The sequence below is a fragment of the Brassica oleracea genome, chromosome C4 (genome assembly GCF_000695525.1).
Source record: "Brassica oleracea var. oleracea cultivar TO1000 chromosome C4, BOL, whole genome shotgun sequence".
Classification (NCBI taxonomy): domain Eukaryota; kingdom Viridiplantae; phylum Streptophyta; class Magnoliopsida; order Brassicales; family Brassicaceae; genus Brassica; species Brassica oleracea.
The window spans coordinates 47198287-47223708 of NC_027751.1; the positions used below are offsets into that span (position 1 = coordinate 47198287).

Sequence of the window (25422 nt, forward strand, 5' to 3'; positions counted from 1 at the left end):
GATACCAAACCGTTAAGGATGTTTCAAACCAAACCGTTTTTCCTATTTTTAATATATGTGAATCTACTGGAAAATATTAGAACCATTTAGTATCCTAGAGTTTGATGACTCTTATTTGTTTGATAATTGTTTTAGAACCATTTAATACCCAATTGGTTGAACTGATATTATAAAAATTATTCCCCATACGAGTAATGTGTTTTTTTTTCAGCAGAGCGAGGAGTTGACAATGTCGCCAAAATTGGTTCGTATATGTCGTATGTGGCAAATTTTTAATCAAAAAAATAAAAACGAGTCTCTTGGTACTTCATTCTTTTGTATTGACATCAAGGTATGTGGTATCTTAATTATTTATCATACAAAACATAAGAAACAACTAAAATTATTAACATAATGAAAATAGGGGGAGACATACGAAGGCAAGATTGATAGCAGACTTCTAGTAGAAACAACTCAGATCCTGAAAGAGAATGAGATATATCAAATTCAGTATTTCTCCCTCTTACAAAATAATCAATGGTACAAGCTCACTACTCAGCCATACATTATTCAAATGAGCACATCGACAAAGATTGATCGAATAGAAGAAGAAATCCCGATGATGCCTCTTAGCACATTCCATCCTCTCCTCTACAAACAATTGATCAACCTAGCGACTGCTACAAACTACTTACCAGGTAAACATCAACTTTATTTTGTTTATTTATTAATAAGTAGAACTTGACTTTCAATACAAACATTATCGCAGATGTGGTTGGACAAATAATATTGATTCAAGGTACCAATATCAAAAATTCGATGGCAACAACAAAGGTCGTAATTTGCCTACAGCTAAACAAATACCAAAATTACATTAAACCCACCCCTTTATATAATATTTTGAGTGAGGCCCACTTATTTACACTCACACGTTACATACAGGTCAAAAAAGGTTCGCTTGACACTAATGGACAATACATCTGCTCTGTTTACAGACTTACATTGCAGGACATACATGAAATACGAAGTCGTAATCATTACAAGCATCAATCCCAGAGTGTGCAAAGGTAATATCTATCAATACTATATGGTTGTTTTAAACGTCGTTTAATCAATAAAATGCATAGAAATTCACTCCGACATATTCTTATATGACTACAGGAAAGCTGATACTCACCTCAACACCTGCTACCCGCTTTTACTGTGATACCACTATTGATCTTATACAAAGCTTTAATCAGAGGAACAAAGTTAGTAATCACTCATGATTGATCAACTAGGCTTTGATGGTTTTTTTGAAAATATGTCGCTTTCTATGAATCAAAGATTTATAAAACTTTTATCTACAGCATTTTTTCTCATGTTCTGTTTTTCTTTTGCTCATTAGAAATTAAAACTACAACATTAACCTATTAAGTACACTACTTTTTTTTAAACTACATCACTTGGTTAATATCAAACCAATTGCGAAATATTTCAAAACTTCATTGATCGATACCTATTCATAAGGTAGTTGCCCCAAGAAATTCAAACAGATCATTTTTTTAAACAATGAGAACTAGGTAAATATTAATTTGTATTTTTTTTCTTAATTTACCATGTGTTTTGAAAATGTGATATTAGATGATCACTTTAAAATGTTTGAAATTAATTTCTTTGAAACATTTGATCAAAAAGATAATCACTATAAAATATATGTTTTATTAAAAAGTATCTATACTATTAAAAACTACAACACTAAACGAATAAGTACCTTAACTATTTCTAGGAGCCAAAATGGAAATTTGCCGAAAAATAAAAATATGTTGGTGTGAGGTTTCAAACCCTGGACAAGGAGCATATACGAGGGCTACTACATCACTAGACTAAAAACATATAGATAATCAGCAGCCGGAAGACACGGGTATTTGTCAATCACGACAGTTCAGAAAGATTTAATTCTTTCTTCTTCCTTTTAACGAGGGAAACTCGACTCTTCCTCTTCTATCTCTCAAATGCCTTCTCATCAAATCTCATCCGCCATGAATGATCAAAGTCGTTCCTCTTCTGCTCGATCAAGACGTCGGAGGTTCGGCGAGGTCGATTACTCATTCGGGGATCACTATCACTTCCGGTCTCGAGTCCCATTAAAATCGTTCGAAGATCGTCTCCAGGGAAGTCGACGGTTATTCTCCGAAATCTTACTGACAATCGGAGGTTATTCTCGCCGTCATCATAACAGGGAAGCCGCTATCGGGTATCGCTTTCTTTGTCTCCGAGGCTTCGTAGTTCAGGGTTCTTTAGATCCTAAGGATTGTCTTTTAGACGATGTGTTTAGGATTATCGATAGCATTGGATGGTCTTACACTGTGATGCATGTGCATCCATTCTGTCCTAGGGTTGTGAGAGAGTTTATCTCAAACAAACCCTTCAACGATGAGGGGGTTCTTGTTCGAGGATGTGTGTTCCGTTTCTCCCCTTCGGTGATCAACCAATTGATGATGACACCGCCTGTCGAACACTCTTTTCAGTGGAAAGAAGTTGTACTGAAGCAGGCAATCTCGCATCTCACTGGAGGCCATTGCTCTGGATGGACGGGATTCAATCTCAATGCTCTGATCAGTCCCTTCCAAGCTCTGTACCGTGTGTGTGAGCTTAATTGGCTTCTAGGTCCTGATTCTGATTTAATGATCAAAAACCGGCTCCGCCTTCTATATGCTGTTGCCAATCGCAAACAAATCAGCTTTGGTCATCTTGTGTATGACCAAGTGATCGACTTGACCTGCATAACAGACTTGGAGACAAGCTTGATATTTCCAAATCTCATTTATCAGCTCTTGGTGCTTCAAAAAGAAGTTCCTCTGTTACCAGGAGATGAAGAACCTATTGGAAGAGGTCTCCCCATCTATGGAGTAGCAAGTGACACAAGTGGTCCAAGGGGACGTAGAAGGCTGACTTAGTGTAATAGCCAAGTAATTTTTTTTTGTAAAGTGCATCACTCTTCATGAATGTGACTAGCATATGATCTTTTTGTCAAGTAAATTGTGTCTGAATCGTCTTCCACAGGTTGTAATCTCAATGATATTTATGTTTTTGGTATGAAGTCATTGTCTAAATGAAAATGTTGTTTGGTATGAGATGATCCTTCTGTTTGCTTTCTATTTTTATTCTTTTCTTTCCATCATTATGTTGAGTATAAAACGTATTGAGCTGAATTCATGGTAGTTTGTAAGATAAACACATTTATAACCATTGAGAAGTTTCTGAAGAATCGTTTTGGTATATACAAATAACTCGATATCAAATTCTTGGTGTTGTTGTTAAGAAGAAGAACAAAGCCATGTCACTTGCAGGTAAATAAGACATCTCTGCCTTTTCTCTGCAATGTTCAATCGGAAATAATCCATAGCTAAATCTCAGTACTGATTAGAATAGTTCAGCATAGAACCCTTAATACTTATTTGTTACTTTTAAGTTATATATCTGCACAACTTTATATGCATCACTACGAAGAGTTTGATTACTCGATTACGGTCAATGAATGATCCGGGTGTAACCTGTTTCCTCCGTATAGATTTTCCAAGTTTTCATCAACAAACTTCTTTTCATTATTGTATTCTTCAACAGCACATATATTTTTGGCTCTATTACCCTATTTCAGATCACAAATCAATATATGTGAGAAAACAAATTACATATTTCAAGCACCTATATATATTAATTGATAGAATTAAAATTATGTGGTTTTTTATATTTGACGAAACAACTCAAAACAAAGTTCTCTAATGTCTTAATAAAATATTATTTAAGGATGCAATAATTAAATATATCAATTCAATAAATTTTGTAATTTATATACAAAACAATAACACAACAAATTTTGAAACATTTGTTTAACCTATCGATTTCTTTTCATGAGAATCCAACTAAACAAGATAAAAAAACAATTAGATTTACAAATATTTAATTACCATTTTATTCAATTTTGATTAATTTCAAATTGTAATAATGTATCTTTTTGAAGTTACAAAAAAAATAATGTTTTTTCTTTATTACACTAGCATTATATATAGATTATATATATACAAATAAATATAATATAACACCATAAGCTTGCTTTCCCTGATTCATATGAAAACTTTTTAAGCTATCCACCAAAGCAAATTAATTAAATCAATCAAATTGTTAGAATACATCAAATTAATATATAATTTTACTTTAAATTAAATTATTTAAAAAGTGTATTTTCATTAAAAAAAAAATAATAAATAAGTAAAACTAATTTGATGGTAATTTTTATGACATATATATATATATATATCAATTCTGTGAAAGAAATAGAAGCTTAATATGGAAAATATACGATAAAATATAATACATAACGTTAAAAATACATTAACACTGATCACTAAAAAATCATGTTAGTAGTAATAAAATTGAAATGACAACACATTTATTACATATTAAATATACAAACTATAAATTAAATATGCTCAACGGAAACACATAAAAATGAGACATCATATTTGGATATATTTAAAATTACTTAAAAAGAAACTAAATTATTAAAAAAGAAACTAAATTATTAAAAAAGAAACTAAATTATTAAAAAATTAATATACAAATAAAACTAAATCAATATTTTGTAACGTCAAAATAATAAAGGAATAAAAAATATATTATGTTAATAAAATAGATTTTAGATTTTAAAGACTTCTAATTCATATAATATTACAAAATTTAAAATTTGTTTATTACAATTAATATTTTACCATTGAATATATTAAAATAATATTCTAGATCAATATTCAATTGTCAGTTTTCAACTATTACACGTAAAAAAATATTATTAAGTACGCTTTTTTTTTTGAAAAGGGGGTTTTATATTTTAAGTAGGTTATTGGAGTACTTTTTCTTTTCGTGAATTTATTCGAGATGAGATTCCGATCTTTTAAACTAAGATAATTTATGTTCTGTACATAATTATACTTTTTTTACATAACTTTAAAATCTCAGACTTGATTCTTCATATTTTATTAGTTAATTGTGTTAAAAATAGAAATACTTACTTCAAACTAAAAATATATAAAAAAAAATTAAATATTAGTTATATATAATTTAATATACAAAAATTCACATACAAATAAAAATGATAAATGTAACAAATTTAAATATATATCCGCGCGTAGTGCGGAGAAAAGATCTTGTTTTTTTTAAAATACACCCGTGTAGGCGCGCAAATCAAAATCTAGTATATATTAAAAGAGAGGCATTACAACATTTTAGTTATTCTTCTTAGTTCTTAACATCTCTAGAAAAAATATGTTAGTCCACTAAACATATATTATATATTTTTTATTAAACTAACCATAAATTTATTAACAATCTACAATTAATATTTTTATTTCTTTCCTTAAATAAAAACTACGGAGTTACCAAAAGTGAATAGAATATATATTTTGACAATTAATGATTTTAATAATAAAGATTTGATAGCAATTTACATATCCTCAATTATTTTTGTTTAATGCTATATTATTAAAATAAATTAAAAAATAATTTTAACCATATAAATTAGATTTTTTCGTATATGTTATATTTTAAATTTTAAAAACGAATATAAATTATGAAAACTGTTAAAAGCCTCATGCTGAAAATTTTGTAATCAATGGTTTAAAAATTTTAAATTGAGAACATAATATTTTAATTTCAAAATTTGCATTGAATTTTCAAGAAATATTATAAATTATTAAAATATTAAAAGTCCCACGCTATTTTTTTTGTTATTAATTGTTTAATTTTTTTAAAAAAATAAAAAATGATCATAAAATCATACTATATATATATGTTAATATTATTTAAATTTAATCCATACAATACAAAATAGAGAAAATAATTGTTTAAATGTATTCACCACAAAATGATTGTAAATAAACCATAGTGATTTCTTTAATTTATGTATTTGTGTAAATTATTCAATATATATTTATTAATTTGTTTCATAATATGTAAAAAATATTAAACAAATAATAATACGTAAAAATAAAGGGTACATAAAGTATTCATTAATCTTTTCAACAAACAGACTCATTCAAAAAAAAACAGAAAGGTAAACAATCCTTAAAAATTTTGTCTTATACGGTCCACAACCCAATTGCATTTAGGAGTTACTTATCTAGTTCATTACTTTAATGATGCACGGCACCTTTCACATTAATAAACTTGTTATGAATTTACTAGTTGAACTAAAGCTAAAACATAAAATAACACAAAGCAAGACAACACGATAAGCAATGAAAAAGACTAACAAAACAATAAATACTAGGTTAAGATTTTATGTATTATATATTTTTTTATTGTAAAATAATATATATATATATTGGATATATAAGAAGTTAGTAACTATTACGTATATAATTAAATTAGTGTGAATATATAAATAAATTTTATTAATCTAAGCAATTACTTTTCTATTTTATATTGTATATAATTACATTTAAAAAATATAGACATAGATATATAGTATTGAACGGGTCTACCCAGATAGGAAAATACCACCTTTAATGTTTGGACCTACAGTTGATGCAATTGAAGGCGTTCTGTTGGAAAATACGGTTCCCCCCAAAAATGAAACATTTTCTATGGCAATTAGTGACAGGGTGTATAGCAGTAAATAAGAATCTGAAAGTGCAAGGGATACAAGGGGATATATGTTGTGCACGATGTGGAGCGGATGAGGAATCGATCAGCCATGTGTTTTTTGAAAGTCCTCCAGCACTTCAGGTTTGGACTTTCTCTAAGATACCATCAAACCCAGCAATTTTCCCCACAAGCTCTCTTTTCACAAATGTGGATCATTTCTTTTGGCGAGTCTTTCCGCAGATGGAGGATCATCAGTTTGTGTGGATACCATGGTATATCTGGAAAGGAAGGAAAATAAATGACTTTTCAATTATAAAAAATGGCAGAAACAGAGTCAACCTTCTAAGCTGAAACACAAGTACTAAAGGAAAACATGATAGTATTACCGGTCGAGCCTACAACCCTTCCATCGATCCCAGGAAGATGGTGCTTCACAGATGGCTCTTGGAAGGAGAATGATACTTTCTCAGGACAAGGTTGGCTCAGTACTTTAGAAGGTTTTAATGGGCTGTTGGGGGCGAGGAATGTCCGGACTTGTCTCACTCCTCTGCATGCGGAGATAGAAACTCTATTATGGGCAATGGAATGCATGAAAAACTTACGTCAATTTCACGTTACGTTTGCAACGGATTGTTCTCAATTGGTGAAGATGGTTTCAGAACCAGAAGAATGACCAGCATTTGCAAATTATTTGGAAGATATCAAGACCCTGAGAGAAAGTTTCATTAGATCAGAGATCATCTATGTACCAAGGACGCAAAACTCAAAGGCGGATAGTCTAGCACGCATTGTCAGGAAACAACCGTCTTTCGTCGTTCACATGGATCAGGATCTCCCGGTGTGGTTCACAGAGTCAGTATGAGTCTGTAATTGATGACAAAAAAAAAGATATATAGTATATTTTTAATATTGATATATGTTAAATGATGCGTACTACTCATTTGTTTTTTGATGATTTGTATCTTTTTATAACAAAAAATTAAATAACTGATAACACAATTTTCATTGTGTGATGTTTTAGTAATTTATAATTTTTAAAAACATTCAATACAAATTTTTAAATTTAAATATTAAGTTGTCAGTATTTGTTCAAAGTTTTTATCAAAAAAAATTGTTTAAAGCAAATTTCAAAATTAAAATGTTTATGTATTTTCTATGGTATATAATTTAATTTAAAAGATATATATATATATATATATATATTAATCTCGATATTTATTAAATGACACTTTCTATTTATATAATTTTGTAATCATTTTTTTGTCATAAAAAAACTTAAACCATGGATCAAACAAATTTTTATGTGAGACTTTAAAAAAAAAATTAAATATAATATATACCAAAAAATATAAATTTTAATTATGTGGTTAATTTTATTTTTTAATTTATATTTTAATAATTTAAAGTTAAACAGAAATGATAGAGGATACACTAATTTGTATCAAATTTTTATTATTTAAATGCATTAATTGTCATTTATATTTTAACCACATTAGAAAATTTCGTAGTTTTTATTTAAGAAAATAATTGAAAACATTAATAATTAATTTATGGTTAGTTTAATAAAAATCTTATTATATACTTAGATTGACCAACCTATTTTTCTAAAGATTCTAAAAAATGATTGTGGTGATGACACGTGGCTACTTAAAAAGTTGTAATGTTCCTCTTTTAATATATAGGGGATTAAGGCTACACAATTAAAGTAACTAAAAAGGTTAATAAGGTGAAAACATTGGATCATTGGCAAATCAACTGATTATGGCAAACTAAAAACAAATAATGATGCAAGTGTAACCAATTAGCCCAATCCTATAACATATAGCCGACAGTTGTGACACTCCACTATTCACTTCACTAATCATCTAGCTATTCTAAATTTCATTTGCAAGACATTTAGATCACTATCCTCGTGAGGTTTGTACTCGTGATGGTTATCACCCGGGGCCCCCTCAATTGATAACGGTTCATTTTTCCGAAGAATCTTGAGTCTTCTGCAGTACCACTGACCCTAACCTAATAAGCACCTGCTCTGCTTTAGGCGCCAAATTAGACTATATATTTATGGGCATAAAAAACCCCAAAACATGCATGTATCTTAGTGGTTGTGTGCTTCTTAACTGAGTTAAGGACTTTCGGTTCGAATCACAGGGAGTGACCAAATTTGTGTTTGCTTTAGGCTATAATCTAGATTGGGCGGAGCCTGGTCTTCTGCCTTAACCCAATAATTATCTGCTAATTGTTGTTTGACTTGGTGACTGGACTAATCGGCCTGGAATATAAATGCAGAAAACATATAAATGAGATAAAAGGGCAAACATGTAAAAGAAAATTAAAGTGCAATAAAATATTATATAAAAGTGAGATATATCATATTTTCAAATAAAGGAAATATATCATATTTTGTAGAGGAAAAATGTACAAATTTGGAAAAAAGGATCTAAGGAAATATATCACATCCATAACTCAGAGAAACAAATCAAATACTAATATACAGTATTCATAAAAATGAAACAAATCACAAATACTAATATTTTTATGAACGTATATCCGATCTGATTTGTTACATATATATGCATATATTTAAATGATTCTATATATAATTTATATAAATATTATAATTTATATAATTTTTACAATATTTTTAATTATTAAATTTATTATATATTTATTAGAATTTTAAAAAGTAAATAATTATTTTTTATTTTTGTAAAAAAATATTATTATTTTATATTATTTTGAAATTAAAATAATTTTATTTGTACAGATCGTGTGGATATCCAATTAAAAATCTTAAATTTTTCGGATATCCGGTTGGTTACGGATCGAATCGAATCGGATAATTGATTGTTCTGACCAAATAAATCGGATCATGAATACCTTTAAAGATCCAGATATTCAATCCGTGCTCACCATACTCCTAATGGTTAATAAGCTTTCAGTCACCTTTGGAGAGAGGCATGCAGCAATTATGTTAGTTTCTAATATATATTGACTTCAAATGATATAAATTAACATAAATCAGGTTAAATATAATTTATTTTATAGATTTATATATATAATAGTTTCAAATTTTCTTTTGTAGGTATTATAGAAATTGGACCTTAATTAAAAGACAGAATGAAGACTATAAGAAACAATTTTGGTGTTATCAATTGAGGGGTACTGCCTAGTTGAATGCCGTAGGTGCTCCAAAAAAATTATTGTTCCGGGTGTATCAGACAATGGGCTTAGACTCGACTCTATATATAGTTGTTTTGTTGCGTTTCACAAAATGATTTTATGCTCAGCTCTATAATTGTTTCATCTAAATCACAAAATGGGCTTGGACTCGGCTTGATATAAGATTTGATTGGTAAGAGCTTGATATAGAGTTTGACTAGTAAGAGCTGTAATTTCATTTTTTGCTGTAGAAATATTGCTGTAATTTTTTTTTTTGCTTTGGCTCTAGATTTTTAACTTTTAAAAGTTTTTAAATTTGAGTTATAGGTATTTGTCTCGGTAGAACAATTATAAAGACATGAGTTTAAAGAAATGTTGTGGATTTAAAAAAAAATTGTTGTGAGCTTTAAAAAAATACAAATCAAGATTGGTGTAGATTTAGGACTGTAAATATAATTATGGATGTGAAAAGCATCTACAACAATTGCCATTCACATCCATAGTTATTTCGTGGCTTCGAAACAATTTTAGCATATAAGTAATATATTGACACTCGAGCCAGATTCGAGATTTTGGGGATTTAGAACTTTTTGTAAGGATTTTAGTAAAAAAACAGATATTCAATTTGAAGTAAATGAAATTTTTTCCGACCATATATTTAAACAACCCAAATATATTGTAACTGGATGTTGAATTCGGAGTAAACTAACTTACAATATGGTTTATACACAGAGTCGGTCCTAGAATATTTAAGACCGGAAGCAAAAAAACAATATGTGGTCGGATCTGTAACCACTGATGGTCGAACCCATGAGCTGAAGAAGGCAAGTTTAGTGAGCATTTTGATTATGAAGAAGGGAATATTTTGATTATGTGGCCGGATCTTATTCATAAAATAAATGGCCGCAAGCAATTGCTTCATTTGCTTGATGCCAGGGCCGGCTAATTATATAAACCTAATTTCTGCAAACAAACTAAACCTCTTACACACTAGGCACTAGCGCTTAAAATTTTATTGTATATTTAGTTAATCAATAATTTTCATTATTTTTTTTAAAACATGATTATTATTCTGGTCAAATTCATTTGATTTAGTAACTTGGTAATAAAATATTTGACTAAAGACTACTTGTAATGATATTTGACGAGGTTTCCAAAATAAATATTACATTTTTTTTCTTTTATTGACTTAAAAAAGATATTTGAGATCGATCAAATTAGTAAGAATACCGATTTAGATTTTCCATCTTGTTTCTTATTCCGATCATTTTATATTTTGAATAAATGATCAAATTGGTAATCAATCAAATAATTCCCTATTCTTTTATTGACTATAACTTTTTGATAAGATTTTTGTAATCGATCAAATTAGTAAGAATATCGTTTTATATTTTCCATTTTGTTTCTTATTTCAATCATTTTTATTCTTTTAATTAATAAATTATGGTCCAGTCAATACTAATAAAAAAAATTTCCACCATTGACCCAAATTTTAATTTGTTATTAACAAAATATATGATAACATATATATGTAACATATATAAATGAACCAATCTTGAATATGTAAGTTAACCTGAGACCAAACAATCGCAAAAGTAATTTAAAATTTAAGAATAAATGTTACATTTTTTTTCTTTTATTGACTTAAAAATATATTTGTGATCGATCAAATTAGTACGAATACAGTTTTAGATTTTCCATCTTGTTTCTTATTCCGATCATTTTATTTTTTGAATAAATGATCAAATTGGTAATCAATCAAATAATTTCGTATTCTTTTATTGACTATAACTTTTTTATAAGATTTTTGTAATCGATCAAACTAGTAAGAATATCGTTTTATATTTTCCATTTTGTTTCTTATTCCGATCATTTTTATTGATTTAATTAATAAATGATGGTCCAGTCAATACTAATAAAACAAATTCCACCATTGACCCAAATTTTAATTTGTTATTAACAAGATATATGATAACATATATATGTAACATATATAAATGAACCAATCTTGAATATGTAAGTTAATCTGAGACCAAACTATCGCAAAAGTAATTTAAAATTTAAGAAAATGTATATATTATTGAAAGAATCATTTGAGAAAAGTTTATCTCTTGTATTAGTATTATAAATAAGATTGATTGTGTATTTTAGGTAAAAAAAATTTAGATTTTGAAACAAATTTAAATAATGTGATTTTTTCTTACAGATATATGCATAGTCCTAGGTCCTACCATAAATGATTTATGAATTTTTTATTTCTTAAAATGAAAAGTTTAAATAACAAAAATAGATTACACATTAAAATGTAAAGAAGACTATCTTAATAACATTTTTCTTCGAATGGTAAGAAACTAAATTTAGTTGTCTACTATATTGTGCCAAGGATAGAAACAGTGAAAAAGTCATACTTTCTCTTTCTCTCTCTCTTTTCTTCTGTTTTCTTTTCGTCGAGCGTGTAATAGACTAAGAGTGCGTCTCTGCCTCTCACAATATATATATCACCATTAAATTCAATAGCACACTCACTAATCCTCTCTCCAACACTTTTATTAACTCTCTCCTTTGAACGTACGCCTCTAAACCGCATCGTAAAACCACCAACGGGTTTTCCGACCAAACTCATTGCCTATTCTTCATCGACAACGTACATTTGTAATATTCATTAACCTTCTCATTAAGCATGGTTAAATTTATTGAACCATTCATATTCATTAACTTTCTCATTAATCATTGGTTAAATTTATTGAACCATTCATTTTATGGCAAAGTACCTAATCATCAATAACTTATTTAATTATCTTTCATGTCCATATACATAAATGATACATCAAATGATGACATGATTCTTATTTATACTGCTATCTGGACCGTATCATATTTGTTTATAGATTTGTATTTTTTTCTCGTTTATAGAAAGGGAGTGATTAGACAAAGCTGGAGTGAGAAACGAAGCTAACAAAGGAACCATAAAGGTATCGTTGGATTCTCATAGTCTTACTTATCCTTTTCAATTTATGTTCTCATGCATGACGTTTATATACACTATGTATGTGTGTAAAATTATTTATGTATCTTACATAGTTAGATCTCCACCGGGAAAGATCTGACTACATATACATAAACAATTAATGAAAAATATATTCGGAAAATTTTTAAATATTATACAATTTCTTTAAATTCTTACATAGTTATAGTTAGATCTTTTTCAGTGGTCGTCCAATTAATCCATAATATATATACATGATTAATTAAAAAAAAAATACTCTGTTCAAAATTTGTATGCTTCTAATCAGATTGGACTGAAGGTTTAGATTTGTTTACGAATAATCTATAGTTTCTATTATATTGTAATTGATATAAGATAAATATATGATATTATATACATATATAATTAAAGCATATGTTAGTACCGGTCTTAGTAATTAATTATATATATTTATTGAAAAAAGTAAATCATATTTTCAAAACAAAAGAACAAAATGTTTTTTTCAGTATTTCAAATTTGGTGCTATGTTGTTTTTCCAGCATTTCAAATTTCACGCGCTATTAATATAATCTTTGAAATTAATTAATAAGTGATTTACTTTTACAAAATGTTTTTATTATTGATATAATTGAACTATAAATAATTAATTGTATGATGTCACATCTGTATTAAGATTTTTTTCCATAATTTAAAATTTTATAAAATAAATTAATTATCAATCTAGATTAATAGAATATTTATATCGATTAGGAAAGGGTCTAAAGACTCTAAACTACACCATTATTAATTTGGCTGCCTACATTAACTGTTTGAGAAAAGAATCCACCACTTATCTTTTGTATTCTTTTCCCTTTCTCTTTCTCTTTATTTTATTTAGATGTTCTCCTTTTTCAATTTATATCTCTGTAAACTGAGGAACCTTCAAAATAAATTTACTGTAAAAACAAAACATGTTCAGTATTCTTTTGATCGGCTTGATACTACTATTTTCAATCAGTCTCTAAGAAGATTTATCCCTTTTATAATCTTAATTTTTTTTCAGTATATATTTGGTTTCATTTGTTTGTCTATGAAAGTCAATTTATGTTGATTCTTTGTTAATATGCTGGTTGCGGTGTTATGCGTTTTTGTGTCCTTAATTTCAATTGGTAGGTCCTTTCGTTACAAATACCGTCATCCTGAATTTCTTATATTACTCTTTTATTTATAAGATCTTTAAGAAGAAGAAAAAGGAGAGAAATAAAAGTAGTTGACTTGGAGAAGCTAACTTTTTCTTGTAACGAATTCAGTGTATGTGGGCAAGAGTGTTGTCTAGATACTAAGGGAAACGAAATTAACTTTTCTAGTAAACCCTAATTTCTGGATATTATGAGTTAAAATTATCATTTATCTTATTTGAGTTTAATCTCTAGTACTGATAGTTTTTGAAACTCTAAAGATCTTCCAGATTATCCAAAGAAAAAATAGCAAAAATGTCTCAGCCCAACATGGTACCAGTGGAGATGAACAACAATATTGGAGACGGTGACAACAACAACAACGGAAACAACACCACCACCACCAACAATGACATGAATGGTGGTATTGTTTTGGGGGATGAGGAAATAGACAGTGCTAATACAAGTGAGAATCAAGAAGATGGAAGCGATCATCAAGATCCAGCACGTCCTAGTAAGAGAAAACGTTATCATCGTCACACCAAACATCAAATCCAGGAAATGGAAAAGTAATTATTCCTTAACTTTCATTTTTGTCTTATTGTATATAACTACAAAACTTTAACTTTCATTTTTGTCTTGTTTCTTTGTTGAATAGTTTCTTCAAAGAGTGTCCTCATCCAGATGACACGCAAAGGAAAGAGCTTAGCCGTCAGCTGGGATTAGACCATCATCAGATCAAATTCTGGTTCCAGAACAAACGCACCCAAATAAAGGTATATGTATGTCAAAAAATGTATCATCAGTTATCACATATTTAATATTTTGACAAAAATTATAGTTGGTTCTGATTCATGGTATATAAATATATATTGATGGTTATCTATACATATGTAGTGTTGACATAATGCGAGAGAATATAAATGCAACACATGTATTATGCATAAGGTTTTTCAAATTAAATGTCTAATTGCGCGCGCCACACAAATGTGACATAAATCGCGCTTATACGGTGGTGTGAGGGTTGCCCGAACGCAATCAATATTCATAATTACTTCTTTTACTAAATTAATTCTTAACTCACTTAAAAACCAAAAACTTCGTTGTCTTTGTTACTCATCCATTCTAAATATATATATAACCACTCGGCTTGGTCTTTTTTTGGTAGAATCATCAAGAACGCCATGAGAACTCACAACTTCGGGCAGAGAACGATAGGCTTAGAGCCGAAAACCACCAATGTCGAGCATCTATTGCTAAGGCCATATGTCATAGGTGTGGAGGTAAAACCGCAATTGGTGAAATGTCTTTCGAGGAACATCATCTTCTCCTCGAAAATACTAAGTTAGCTGAAGAGGTACGTACGGACTGTGTGTACTAGAAGATGAATAAGTGAGCCATGCACCTTTTTATAATGTATTTTTAACCTAAAATGCTAGGCATACACCGGAGACTAACATATGATTAGTCTCATAACCATTTCACAACGTACCACTGAAATCAACATGGTGAAATTCATAGATTCTTATACAATTTTTTTGGTTGCCAATATATAGATTTGAAAGTTCATACATTTAAAAATCAATTCATACAGCATATCAGTAGGCTATGTAATTAGTTCATACATATAAAAATCAACTCAAATCTAATTTTCAACTTTTTTTTTTGTCTTTTGGGGTGCTAGATCCGTCAATTATCTTTGGTGATGCCCAAGTGTACAGGCAAGCCTGTAATGAACTATACCCTTACTCCTCCTGTTCCAGCTCGACCTTCGGAAGAGATAGCATCTAATAGAAGAGAAGTATATGGAAGTATCGGAAACCTCCCGGGGTCAGCACTTAGAGTGAAAGATGTCGATAAGCCGTTGATCATAGAGTTAGCAGAGTTAGCCATGGAGGAGCTAATGGCGATGGCTCGACTGGATGAACCGCTGTGGAACATAGGAGCTAATGGCACGAGCTTAGCTTTAAACTTGAATGAATACACAAGAATAGTTCGGAACGGACTCGGGCCTATACTGAATGGGCTTAGAATCGAGGCATCCAAGGCAACCTCAATCGCGTTCATGAACCATCTAGACATTGTTCAAAGTCTAATGGATGTGGTAAGTTAATTAAATGTTCCCTTGTCAACAACATACATACATTAATAGTGTCTACAAGGTGTTGTTATTAACTAACGTGTATTTTCACAGAATCTTTGGTCGAACATGTTTGCTAGAATGGTTGCTAGAGCCATGAGTCATGACGCTATCTTGACTGGAGTCCAAGGAAACTTTGACGGAGCGTTCCATCTGGTAGATCTTTCAATTTTTTTCCAATATAATATATGTACAAGTTCAAGAAGAGTTCTAAAATAAGAAAAATACTATCAACATAACTAATACTATTGTTGTTATCACTACACAGATGACTGCTGAATACCAAGTTCTTTCGCCAGTAGTCTCAACCCGAGAATGCTACTTCGTCCGCTACAGTAAGCAGCAAGGTGACGGTATATGGGCGGTGGTCGATGTTTCCATCGACCATCTCTTTCCAAACCTTGAACTTAAATGTCGGAGACGGCCCTCTGGATGTCTGATTCAACAAATTGAAAATGGATTCTGCAAGGTACTACTAGACTTTGTGGTTAATTGTCTTGTTATGGTTTTGTGTAGCCATGCGGTTTTTTTGTTTCTTTTGGTTTATTCGGGTCAGATATTTTTCGAAACCGGTTAGTCCGGTTCGCCACAATCTCACCAAATTAAACCAAAAATTTTGGTTTTGGTAAATTTTAGTTTTCAAAATTTTAGTATTTTACCGAAAATAAACCAAATTTTTTGTCTCGGTTAAATTTAAGTTTATTTTTTTTTAAATGGATATTAATATTGGTTATTTCGGTTATATATTTTCCGGGTAGTTTAATTAGGTTATTTTGGTTAATTTTGGATAATTCATTTTTAAGAAAAAATCGAACAAACTTAAAACTGAACCAAAAACTGAAGTATTTTCAAAAGATTTAAACTAAATCAACCTCAAAACCATAACCAAACTGAAAACCGAAATTTTTTGTTCGGCTCAGTTGAAATCCGCAGAGTTAGTTTTGTGTGTAAACAAATTTAAATGGTTATCATTTTGGTTTTGAAAAAGGTTACTTGGGTTGAGCATGTGGAGGTAGATGACAGAGAAGTACACCCCTTGTATAAGTCCTTAATCAGCTCTGGTCAAGCTTTAAGTGCTGAACGTTGGGTTGAAACATTGGAGCGCCAGTGCGAGCGTTTAGCCTACATCATGACTCAAAACGTTCCATCCATAGAACCAGATGGTCAAATAAGTATTTTCTACTCCCTATGATCTTACCTAATCACAAACATTGCTTCTAAGTGATAAACTCTTTCTCTCTTTTTTCCTTAACCATTTTCTGAGTTTTTTTGTGGAATGGTGCAGTGATAACGAACAATGCAAAGCAGAGCCTTCTGAAGATAGCTGAGAGGATGACAAGAAGTTTCCTCACTGGAGTGGCTACTTCAAATGGAGATATATGGTTTAGATTGTCTGGTAATGCAGGAAGTACTGTCAGAGCGATGACTCGAAAGAGCTTGAATGATCCAGGAAGGCCTGTAGGGGTCATTCTCTATGCATCTACTTCGTTTTGGCTACCGGTTCCTCCTAAGACTGTCTTTGACTTCCTTAGAGATGCCAAGAATCGAACCAATGTTAGTACCTTTTTTGGAACAATAACTTCTCTTTGTTTTGATTTCTTTCTTGATATATATAACATGTTTTGAAATGTTATCTGCAGTGGGATGTTATCACAACTGGAGGGGAAGATTTGCAGTTGATGTCACAGATTGGAAATGGGAGAGACAGTAGGAACTGTGTATCTTTACTCCGGGTATAAAAGTTACTCTCTGTTTAGTTTATTTTTGATTCTGTTTGGTCTTTGATATGTGACTAATGTGTTTCTGGTTATACAGACCCCAAACACTAGCCAGAAAAAGATGATGATGATCCAAGAGACCTCTACTGACCCAACCGCTTCATTTGTGATCTATGCACCTCTTGATGTAACATTGACAGAGAATGTTCTCATGGGAGGTGACCCTGGCAATGTGTCACTACTTCCAATGGGTTTTGCTATTCTTCCTGATGGTACGGCTCAGCCTGGAAGAGAAGGAGGGTCACTCGTGAGTGCTGCCTTTCAGGTTCTGGCTGAAAAAGATCCTTCGGCTAGGCTGTCTTTTAGCTCTCTTGCAACCACTGAAAATCTGATTTTAAAAACCGCGCATAAGATCAGAGCTTACTTTAGTCAGCAGACAGTTTGAAAGGTGCATCACTGAACTCATTTCAGTAAAGAAACTTAAAACCATTGATGCCTGCAACGTGACTTTCTTTATTTCTTTAAAGGGGATGCAGAGGAGTCAATCAGTGGGAAGAGTCAAGAAGAACCTGAGAAGAAGCCATGCTGGGTTTTTCTGTTGAATTTTACTTCCTTGTGAACTTTTGCTAAGACCATTGTTATTTGTGTTTTTGTTTCATTGTTATTGTTGGAACCTTATCAACTCATTTTCTCTATTTGTGTTTCAAATATGTTTTTTTGAACTTTCTCTGATGGCTTTTGATCTTTTTTTTTGTGGTCTTGATGATTTTGTTTATGTGTTTTTGTTTCGCTGATGTTTTTTGTGTGTTTTATTTCAGTGTTTATGTGTGTTTTATTTCATTGATCTTTTTTTTTGTGATCTTGCTTACATGTTAGCTCATATGTAATTACAATACAACTTGCCTTTCTACAAAGTGGAGTCTACTCATCAACTTTATCGTACCTCAGAATCACCTTGAAGTTCCACAACTTGAGATGGGTTGTTGTTAGAGTCATCATCACTCCTAGTGGCCTCTTCTTTCTCATCCACAAACTCCACGAAACCCAACATAAATCCCCATAAACGCGTCGTCGTAGGAGAAGACGACAAAGAAGCTCGTGGCGTCAAGCTTGTCCTCTCACTCCTTCTGTACCGCACGAACTGGCGTATCATCCTGAGAACAAACACCAAGAACGCAGAGACAGTGATCGCAACGCAGAAAAGGTACAACCCTTCGAAGCTCTTGAGATGAAACTGGTTTGGCTCTGGTTGGTTCCAATCTGACTTCTCTCCGCAGCTCTTCTTGCATAGCCATTTCTTCAGAATCCTTTTCTGCTTTCTCGTCTCAGTGAGATTCAAGATCGCTGTTGACATGTCTATAGCCAGTGGAGAATCTCTCTTAAACGCCTGTTAAAAACAAGAAACAAGAAACAAAACCTCAAACTCTTCTCATTAACAAGACAAAACACGCAAAATGGTACTCACAAATCCCCAACCGCGGTTCATAAACGGCTCTCCGACAATTTTGAAACCAGTCCGTTCCGCTAAGAACAGTTCAATGTAAGGGAGCTCGTCAACAATAGCAGCTACGCCTCCCAAAGCGTTTGGCCCTAGCTTTAGAGCCCTTTCATACTCCTCAATCGAGTCAAGTGGGACCAGTCTAGACCGAGCCATGCCAAGACTGTAGGTTAAGTACTCGAAAGTGAACGTCCCAGACTGGTAACCGATAGGCAACTCACTTGCTCGCAAGCTGTCGATGCCGGTAATGGCAGAGGGAAGCTGTTGAACTGTGAGGATTGAGCTGACTTCCGCTTTGTAGCTCGCGATTAGAACCATCAATAGGAAGAGCCAAAAAATCATCACTAGTCTCGCTAGATTGCTTATCGTATCTTCATCTGTTGACAGAACGCAATAAAACTAGAGTCAAGTATAGCCCTAGCAAAAAAATAAAGGAACTGTTACCAGGACACCAAGAACAAAAAGGATACTCAAATATATAAAAATATTAATTATTTATACATATAACTTAACTGAATAATATATATATATAATTTAAAATTTTATTATAAGTATCCGAAAGTGCTTTAAAAAAATAATTATTAAAAATATCTGAACTATCCGAAATTATCCAAAATATTAAGATATTTGTATCTAAAAAATCCAAAATAATCTGAATTGTCTATCGTAACCATCCTAATTACTCAATATTTTATCTAAAATAGCTAACTAATTTACGTGAATTATCGGAAATAACCGAACCGGAACCAAATGGGAACTGATTTTTTTTTATATTTTCCGGATATTAGAATCAATATCCGAACCAAACCAAAGATAGCTAACACACTAATTGGATCTTCTAGATCCCTGCCCAAACTACGTGAAACCCAAAATACCCGAAAATATTCAAAATACCCAGGGGTAATCAAGTATGTATCAGACAGATCCGAAAATGTAACACTATCAACTTTTGTGTATGATGAGACTGCGGCTACTTACGATTTCTCTTAAAGAGAGTGGAAAAGCTGAAACTGCAAGAAAAAAACAGAGCAGAAATGTCAGAGAAAACTCCAAGAATGAACTATCTAATTCAGTGAATGCTACGAGCTGAACTTACAAGATCATCGTGATGATTTGTCTTCGTGGTGGCCCTCTGAAATCTTCATTGACGCGATGTTCGAGGATCCAAATGACAACGCCAATACAGAGAAATGAAGCTAGAACAACGCACCATAGCTGAGTGGTGAAGGGTCTCAGAAAGATCCAAGTCCCATCGTAGACGTTTGGAATCACCACCACAAGGCCTGTGGAAGCATATGGCTGCGAGAAATCTACTAGTTTGGACCGGGTTGGGACTATTGTAATATCCCCAACTGCTGCATCGTATACCTGAAAGTTACTCTAAAAAATGTTCAATGATCTCTGAAGCTTTTGTACATTTTTATTAAGTGGATACTTACGCCATCCGATACCATTTGAATAATCTTGCTGTAATTAGGACTTGAATGGCCATCCCCAAATGACTCAAACTTGTAAGGAACATTGTAAGGGAGTAACTTCAATGCTTCAATGAAGATGTCAATACATAAGCCTTTGATATGATGGGTACTAGTGTTCCTGTCTTCAGTCACAAACTCGACAAAACTAACTCTTTTAGGGACAACAATCTTCAGTGGATTTGCGGAATCAATAACCCATCCACGTGGCTTTTCACTGCCACCACCAGGCCATGTTATGTTACCAACTGAAAAACCACCATTTTTCGACCAGAAACCCACAGTGTGAACGCCTGTTCTGTCCACATTGATGATTTCGTAGTCACAGCCAGTGACATTTCGACCAGAAGAACCAAACCGAACTTGACCGGCCAAACCGGTGAAGTTAACCTTCAGAAGCTTCTCAAGTAGTACCTCCCCTCTGTTGAATATTTTGACTTTCTCCAGGTGAAGTTTATGTCCTTGTGCGTGAGTTAACTTCTTGGAGTGAGAGAATGTTATGTTGACTCCCTCATTCAGCATTTTCTCGATGCCGTATGCAATCATCCACACCGTATCATATGCATGGAACGCGTAGGCATTCATTGACCTGTTCCTCTTTAGTTGGCGCATCTTTATGGATTCTGGTATGTATTGACGAAGCCCCACTACTCCTTCAAGACGTTTAAAAGTATCTTCCCCACTCAAAGAGGAATCTAAGGTAACTGAGAGCCAGTCTGTGGCGAGCCACACGTACTCACGTGTCATCATCTTCAGCTTCTGCGCTATGGTAAAGATTCTGAGCAAAGGGTCAGGACCAAAATGAAGGATATAGACTCTAGGACCAAGGGACTTGGATTTGTTCAGAGCATCAGTAGCGGATTTGTCATCAGAGTGTAGCGAGAGCGGCACTTTATAGGAGATCCTGAATCTTTTCTTGTCAAGCTCATCATCAAGAGCAGAAACTCCGTTTCTTCCGAGCTCGTCATCTGAGTAAACAGATATCACCTCTTTCCATCCGTGGAAATCGATGAGGTCCACAAGGGCGGACATTTGGTGGGCGTCATCAGGTGTGGTCCGGAGAAAGAAGGGGAACTGGAGGGCGGAGAGTGTTGGATCAGTTGCTGCGAATGAGACGAGGGGGAACTTGAGCCCTTTTGCAATGTCTGATAATGTATGAGCGATGGACGATGAGATAGGACCGATGATAGCCACCACTTCTTTCCCAAGCACTTCAAACGCTGCAATATAACAAATTAACAACCACTTGAACTTAAAACCAGGAAAGAGGTTTATTATGTTGTGTGTAGTATTCCCATTTCGAACCAGGTTTGGCTCAGGGGGAAGACAAACAATGCATCCACCCACGGCCCACCTGCATTCTTATCAGGCCTGTCTCAAACATAAATTAAGCTCTGTGCTACAAAAAAATTTAGGCCCATTTGTTCATACAAATTTTTTATTTTTAATGAGGATCCAAAACAAAATATGAAATGGATCTTGTGCAAATGCACCTTCAGCACAAGGCCAGAGTCGGGCTTGATTCTTATACTTTGTACGTTTCATAATACATAATGTTTTAGAAGGTTTTTAATGTTTCAAATTTTTTTGATGTTTTGACATTTTAATGCTCATTTTAATTTTATTGAAAATTGTTCCAATGGTATTTTAGTGTTCTTTTTATGATTGGTTATAGTTTATATTTTTAATGATAACTTTAAAAGAAAAAGTAAATTTCTTAATTTATGTGTTTTAGTCATAACATTAAATATTATGAAACAAAATGAGTATTTACGGTGTTGAATTTAGGCAAAATATTATCTAAGATTTAAAAAATTTAAAACACTAATAAACAAAACTAATAACTTTAGTTATCTGTTAAAAATTATATATTTTTTTAGTAATAATTTAGCAATATTATTAAAATTTATTAACTATTGGATCTAAAAAAAAATTGTCCCAGGGCCCTCGTCTTGTTGAGCTGGCCCTGTTTGAACCCATAACGGCACTGATGTGCCATAACATAACTGATGAGCACAAGTGTTCTGAAGAAGAAGAACAATCATGGTACCTGCGAAGGATCCATGAAAGACATTGCAAGAAGAGTCCTCCACAAAAAGACGTAGCTCTGTTTCTTGGAGAAGGCTTGTGTCAGCGTTCACATCAGAGACAGCTGCCTCGAGAGCGACTTTTGCAGCTCTTCCGATAACGGAATCAAAAGTGAAAACAGCACCGAGGTTTATCACTTGAGGCCTTTGGCATCTCACTTGAACCATCAGAGTGGCTACAATCAGTACCGTTATAGCCACGGATTTGTCAATGCGTAGTCCCATGGAGACAAGGCAATCAAACTAACAGTTCAGATTGTTTGTGTCTGAACTATAGGACCATCTCTCTTTTCTTTCTTTTTTTTTAAATCTAGTGTCTCTTCAGCATTGAGGATGAGAATAACAGTGACTGATCATCTTACCTAGTCAAGAACCAGAGAGAAAAATGAATCAAGGTAAGGTTTACAGTTTTGACGTGTAGAACAAGAAAAACTCTTTCATCAAAGATAACAAGGAAGCCAAACAGAGCCGGTAGGTAAAAGAGTAAGAACAAAAAGACAAAGCTTTACCCACGACAAGAATCAGTTCAACAGTGTGATAATGTTTCTCTCTATTTCAGCAACCTTCAGGTTCTCTGAGGAATATAAGCTACAAACGGAAAATTTCCTACAAAGAAACGAATTGTTTAAGAGGAAAAGTCAAGGCACGGAACAAAAAAAGGCTGTTATAAGACAGGATTCCTAAAGAGATAAAGATAAAACTTGGAGACCTCATCAGCCAGAAAGTCATCATCTTCTTCTTCTTCTCGAATAGAAGAAAAACGTGCGACTCAAGTTTCTTCTTTTGGTTTGAGCTACTGTCAAAAGCAGACGTGGGGACCATTATCATGGGCATACATCTAACGGCCCTTGTTTTTCAAAAGTCTTCTAATCTTCTTAAGCTTCTTAAACGTGCAACCATAATCATATTCTGTTCCTTTTACGTTGCTTTCAGCAAAATGGTTACAAGTAAATTCATTATGCTTTCCATAACTCCATCATAGTGATTTGAACGTTTACTTGGAAGAGTTATATAACAAGAATAAACATATAAGTTTGGATCAAGCTTCTTAATAGTTGAATCATCATCATTATCTATAGATCTTCCTTCAACTTCTTAATTTTGTACCTTTTCTCTTGCAAATTTTTGGCTTGTGATAAACACTCGAAGAATGTAACTCACATTCTGCTTGATACAATCCAAAACGGCACAAAAAGTCAAATGTACAACTTGTGATTTATCATATCTTCTACAAGGGTCCGGGCAAACTAGTAACATTCTGCTCATTTACTCTTACTCTCTCTATCACAGCACTGAAAGATCACATTCTAAACTTCTCTATTTTGGATTAGTATATACATTTTTAAAGAGTTTGTAACAAGAAGATTATCTATCAACCACTTGTTGAAACTTCCACAAGAGGTGGATTTTCGAACTACTCATCTCTTACTTAAAGAAGCTTCACATTCTCAACATGGTTGAGATAGGTGTAGAACATCTTACCCATAAACGCTTCTGGTCCTTGGATTCCAACTTTTGTGATCGTCTTTCTCTCCACGTTGAAGTAGATGACATAGGAAGGCACTCTTTGGAACCAGGGGGCCAAGACGATTTCATTTACACCAACCATTCCAGCAATGCGCATGTTTCTGGAAACTACATCCTCCCACGAAGGTGGTAATACGTAGACATGATTGCTCCACTCGTGTTTTCCAGCGTCAAGCAGAACCCACAGCTCAAAACTTGTAGTTGCTCGAGTAACGTCATCATGAGAATCTCCAGACATAAGCAAACCTAGTTTCCCATCGTAGTTTACCAGAGTTGTTGAACGAGGCATTGCTTTACTGAACATGACAGAGCAGAACTTCTCAGACCTCAAGTCAAAACAAACGACCATAGACTTCACGGACGAACTGTTTGCTGCCGCTGTGTAGTAAAGAACACCTCTGATGCATATCCACTTACGAGAAGAAGAATGTGGCACGCAACACTCGACCAACCTCCATGTCAGTTTCTTGGTTCCTAATGTCAGAACTTGGTGCCTCACAGAGTGACCACTTACATACGAGCTTTCCATTGACAACGCCTTGAACTCTTTCGCAATGGGCTCATATCCAAGATAGCTTTCGATTCCAAACCTCATCCTCGACTTCAATGTTGGTAAGATCAAAGACTGTCCCGTGCTAGGGTTACATATCACCGGGACATACGCTGGATTTATCCTCCCCTCCAAGATCGGCTTAGCTCCATAACACAAGAAGCCATTCGTACAACCAAATAACTCATAGGAACGTGGGAAACACGCAAGGTGATCGGAGGCGACAACATACGAGTTCTCTTCCGGATTTTCAGGCTGAGGCGACGAGATGAAGATATACTTACTGACGCTGCGATCTTCGCAGGCGAAAAGGAGCTGAGGGCGAGCACAAGATTTGGTCAAGAAAAGCTCTGTGAAATCTTGACGGCGAAGCATGGAGGACCAGAGCTTGCATGCGCAGCGACATCTCGCCATCGCCTTCGACGGCAGCCTCGAGAATATCTCCATAGCGAGCTCGTCAGGAACCGGCAATGAGTTCCCATGAAGTGACGCCATCGATCGTGTAGCGCGCCGTGATGTCAT

The 25422-nt window shown here is 33.0% G+C and overlaps 3 protein-coding genes across 5 annotated transcripts; 1 reads left to right on the forward strand and 2 right to left on the reverse strand.

Moving 5' to 3' along the window:
• Positions 1-12345: 12345 nt before the first annotated feature.
• LOC106340575 (homeobox-leucine zipper protein HDG2-like) lies at positions 12346-18346 on the forward strand. The gene is made up of 13 exons (XM_013779428.1): positions 12346-12414; positions 12676-12734; positions 14187-14474; positions 14564-14681; positions 15074-15262; positions 15590-16009; positions 16100-16201; positions 16314-16514; positions 17034-17217; positions 17331-17599; positions 17686-17778; positions 17861-18211; positions 18291-18346. Exons 3-12 carry the CDS (start codon positions 14221-14223, stop codon positions 18206-18208), a joined length of 2178 nt encoding a protein of 725 aa, XP_013634882.1. The 5' UTR covers positions 12346-12414; positions 12676-12734; positions 14187-14220; the 3' UTR covers positions 18209-18211; positions 18291-18346.
• A 240-nt stretch (positions 18347-18586) lies between these two features.
• Positions 18587-23289, reverse strand: LOC106336923 (glutamate receptor 3.7-like). 3 transcript variants are annotated; one of them, XM_013775903.1, is made up of 6 exons: positions 22787-23289; positions 20713-21956; positions 20358-20629; positions 20240-20271; positions 19229-19638; positions 18587-19150 (listed from the first exon to the last, which is right to left on the reverse strand). In XM_013775903.1, exons 1-6 carry the CDS (start codon positions 23046-23048, stop codon positions 18698-18700), a joined length of 2673 nt encoding a protein of 890 aa, XP_013631357.1. In that variant the 5' UTR covers positions 23049-23289; the 3' UTR covers positions 18587-18697. The 3 variants fall into 3 exon arrangements, with proteins under 3 accessions (XP_013631357.1, XP_013631355.1, XP_013631356.1); XM_013775901.1 differs by having other exon boundaries at positions 20358-20641; positions 20701-21956; XM_013775902.1 differs by having other exon boundaries at positions 20701-21956; positions 22787-23287.
• An 864-nt stretch (positions 23290-24153) lies between these two features.
• Positions 24154-25422, reverse strand: LOC106341140 (putative F-box protein At2g19630). Its single transcript, XM_013779960.1, has one exon. It carries the CDS (start codon positions 25420-25422, stop codon positions 24253-24255), a length of 1170 nt encoding a protein of 389 aa, XP_013635414.1. The 3' UTR covers positions 24154-24252.

Coding starts and splice junctions, on each gene's coding strand:
- LOC106340575 (XM_013779428.1), top strand. CDS start 14,221: ATGTCTCAGCCCAACATGGTACCAGTGGAGATGAACAACAATATTGGA. Junction 16,515..17,033: donor TTGAAAATGGATTCTGCAAG/GTACTACTAGAC, acceptor GTTTTGAAAAAG/GTTACTTGGGTTGAGCATGT. Junction 17,779..17,860: donor ACTGTGTATCTTTACTCCGG/GTATAAAAGTTA, acceptor CTGGTTATACAG/ACCCCAAACACTAGCCAGAA.
- LOC106336923 (XM_013775901.1), bottom strand. CDS start 23,048: ATGGGACTACGCATTGACAAATCCGTGGCTATAACGGTACTGATTGTA. Junction 21,957..22,786: donor CTTTCATGGATCCTTCGCAG/GTACCATGATTG, acceptor GTTATATTGCAG/CGTTTGAAGTGCTTGGGAAA. Junction 20,272..20,357: donor CAAATCATCACGATGATCTT/GTAAGTTCAGCT, acceptor TTTTTCTTGCAG/TTTCAGCTTTTCCACTCTCT.
- LOC106341140 (XM_013779960.1), bottom strand. CDS start 25,422: ATGACATCACGGCGCGCTACACGATCGATGGCGTCACTTCATGGGAAC.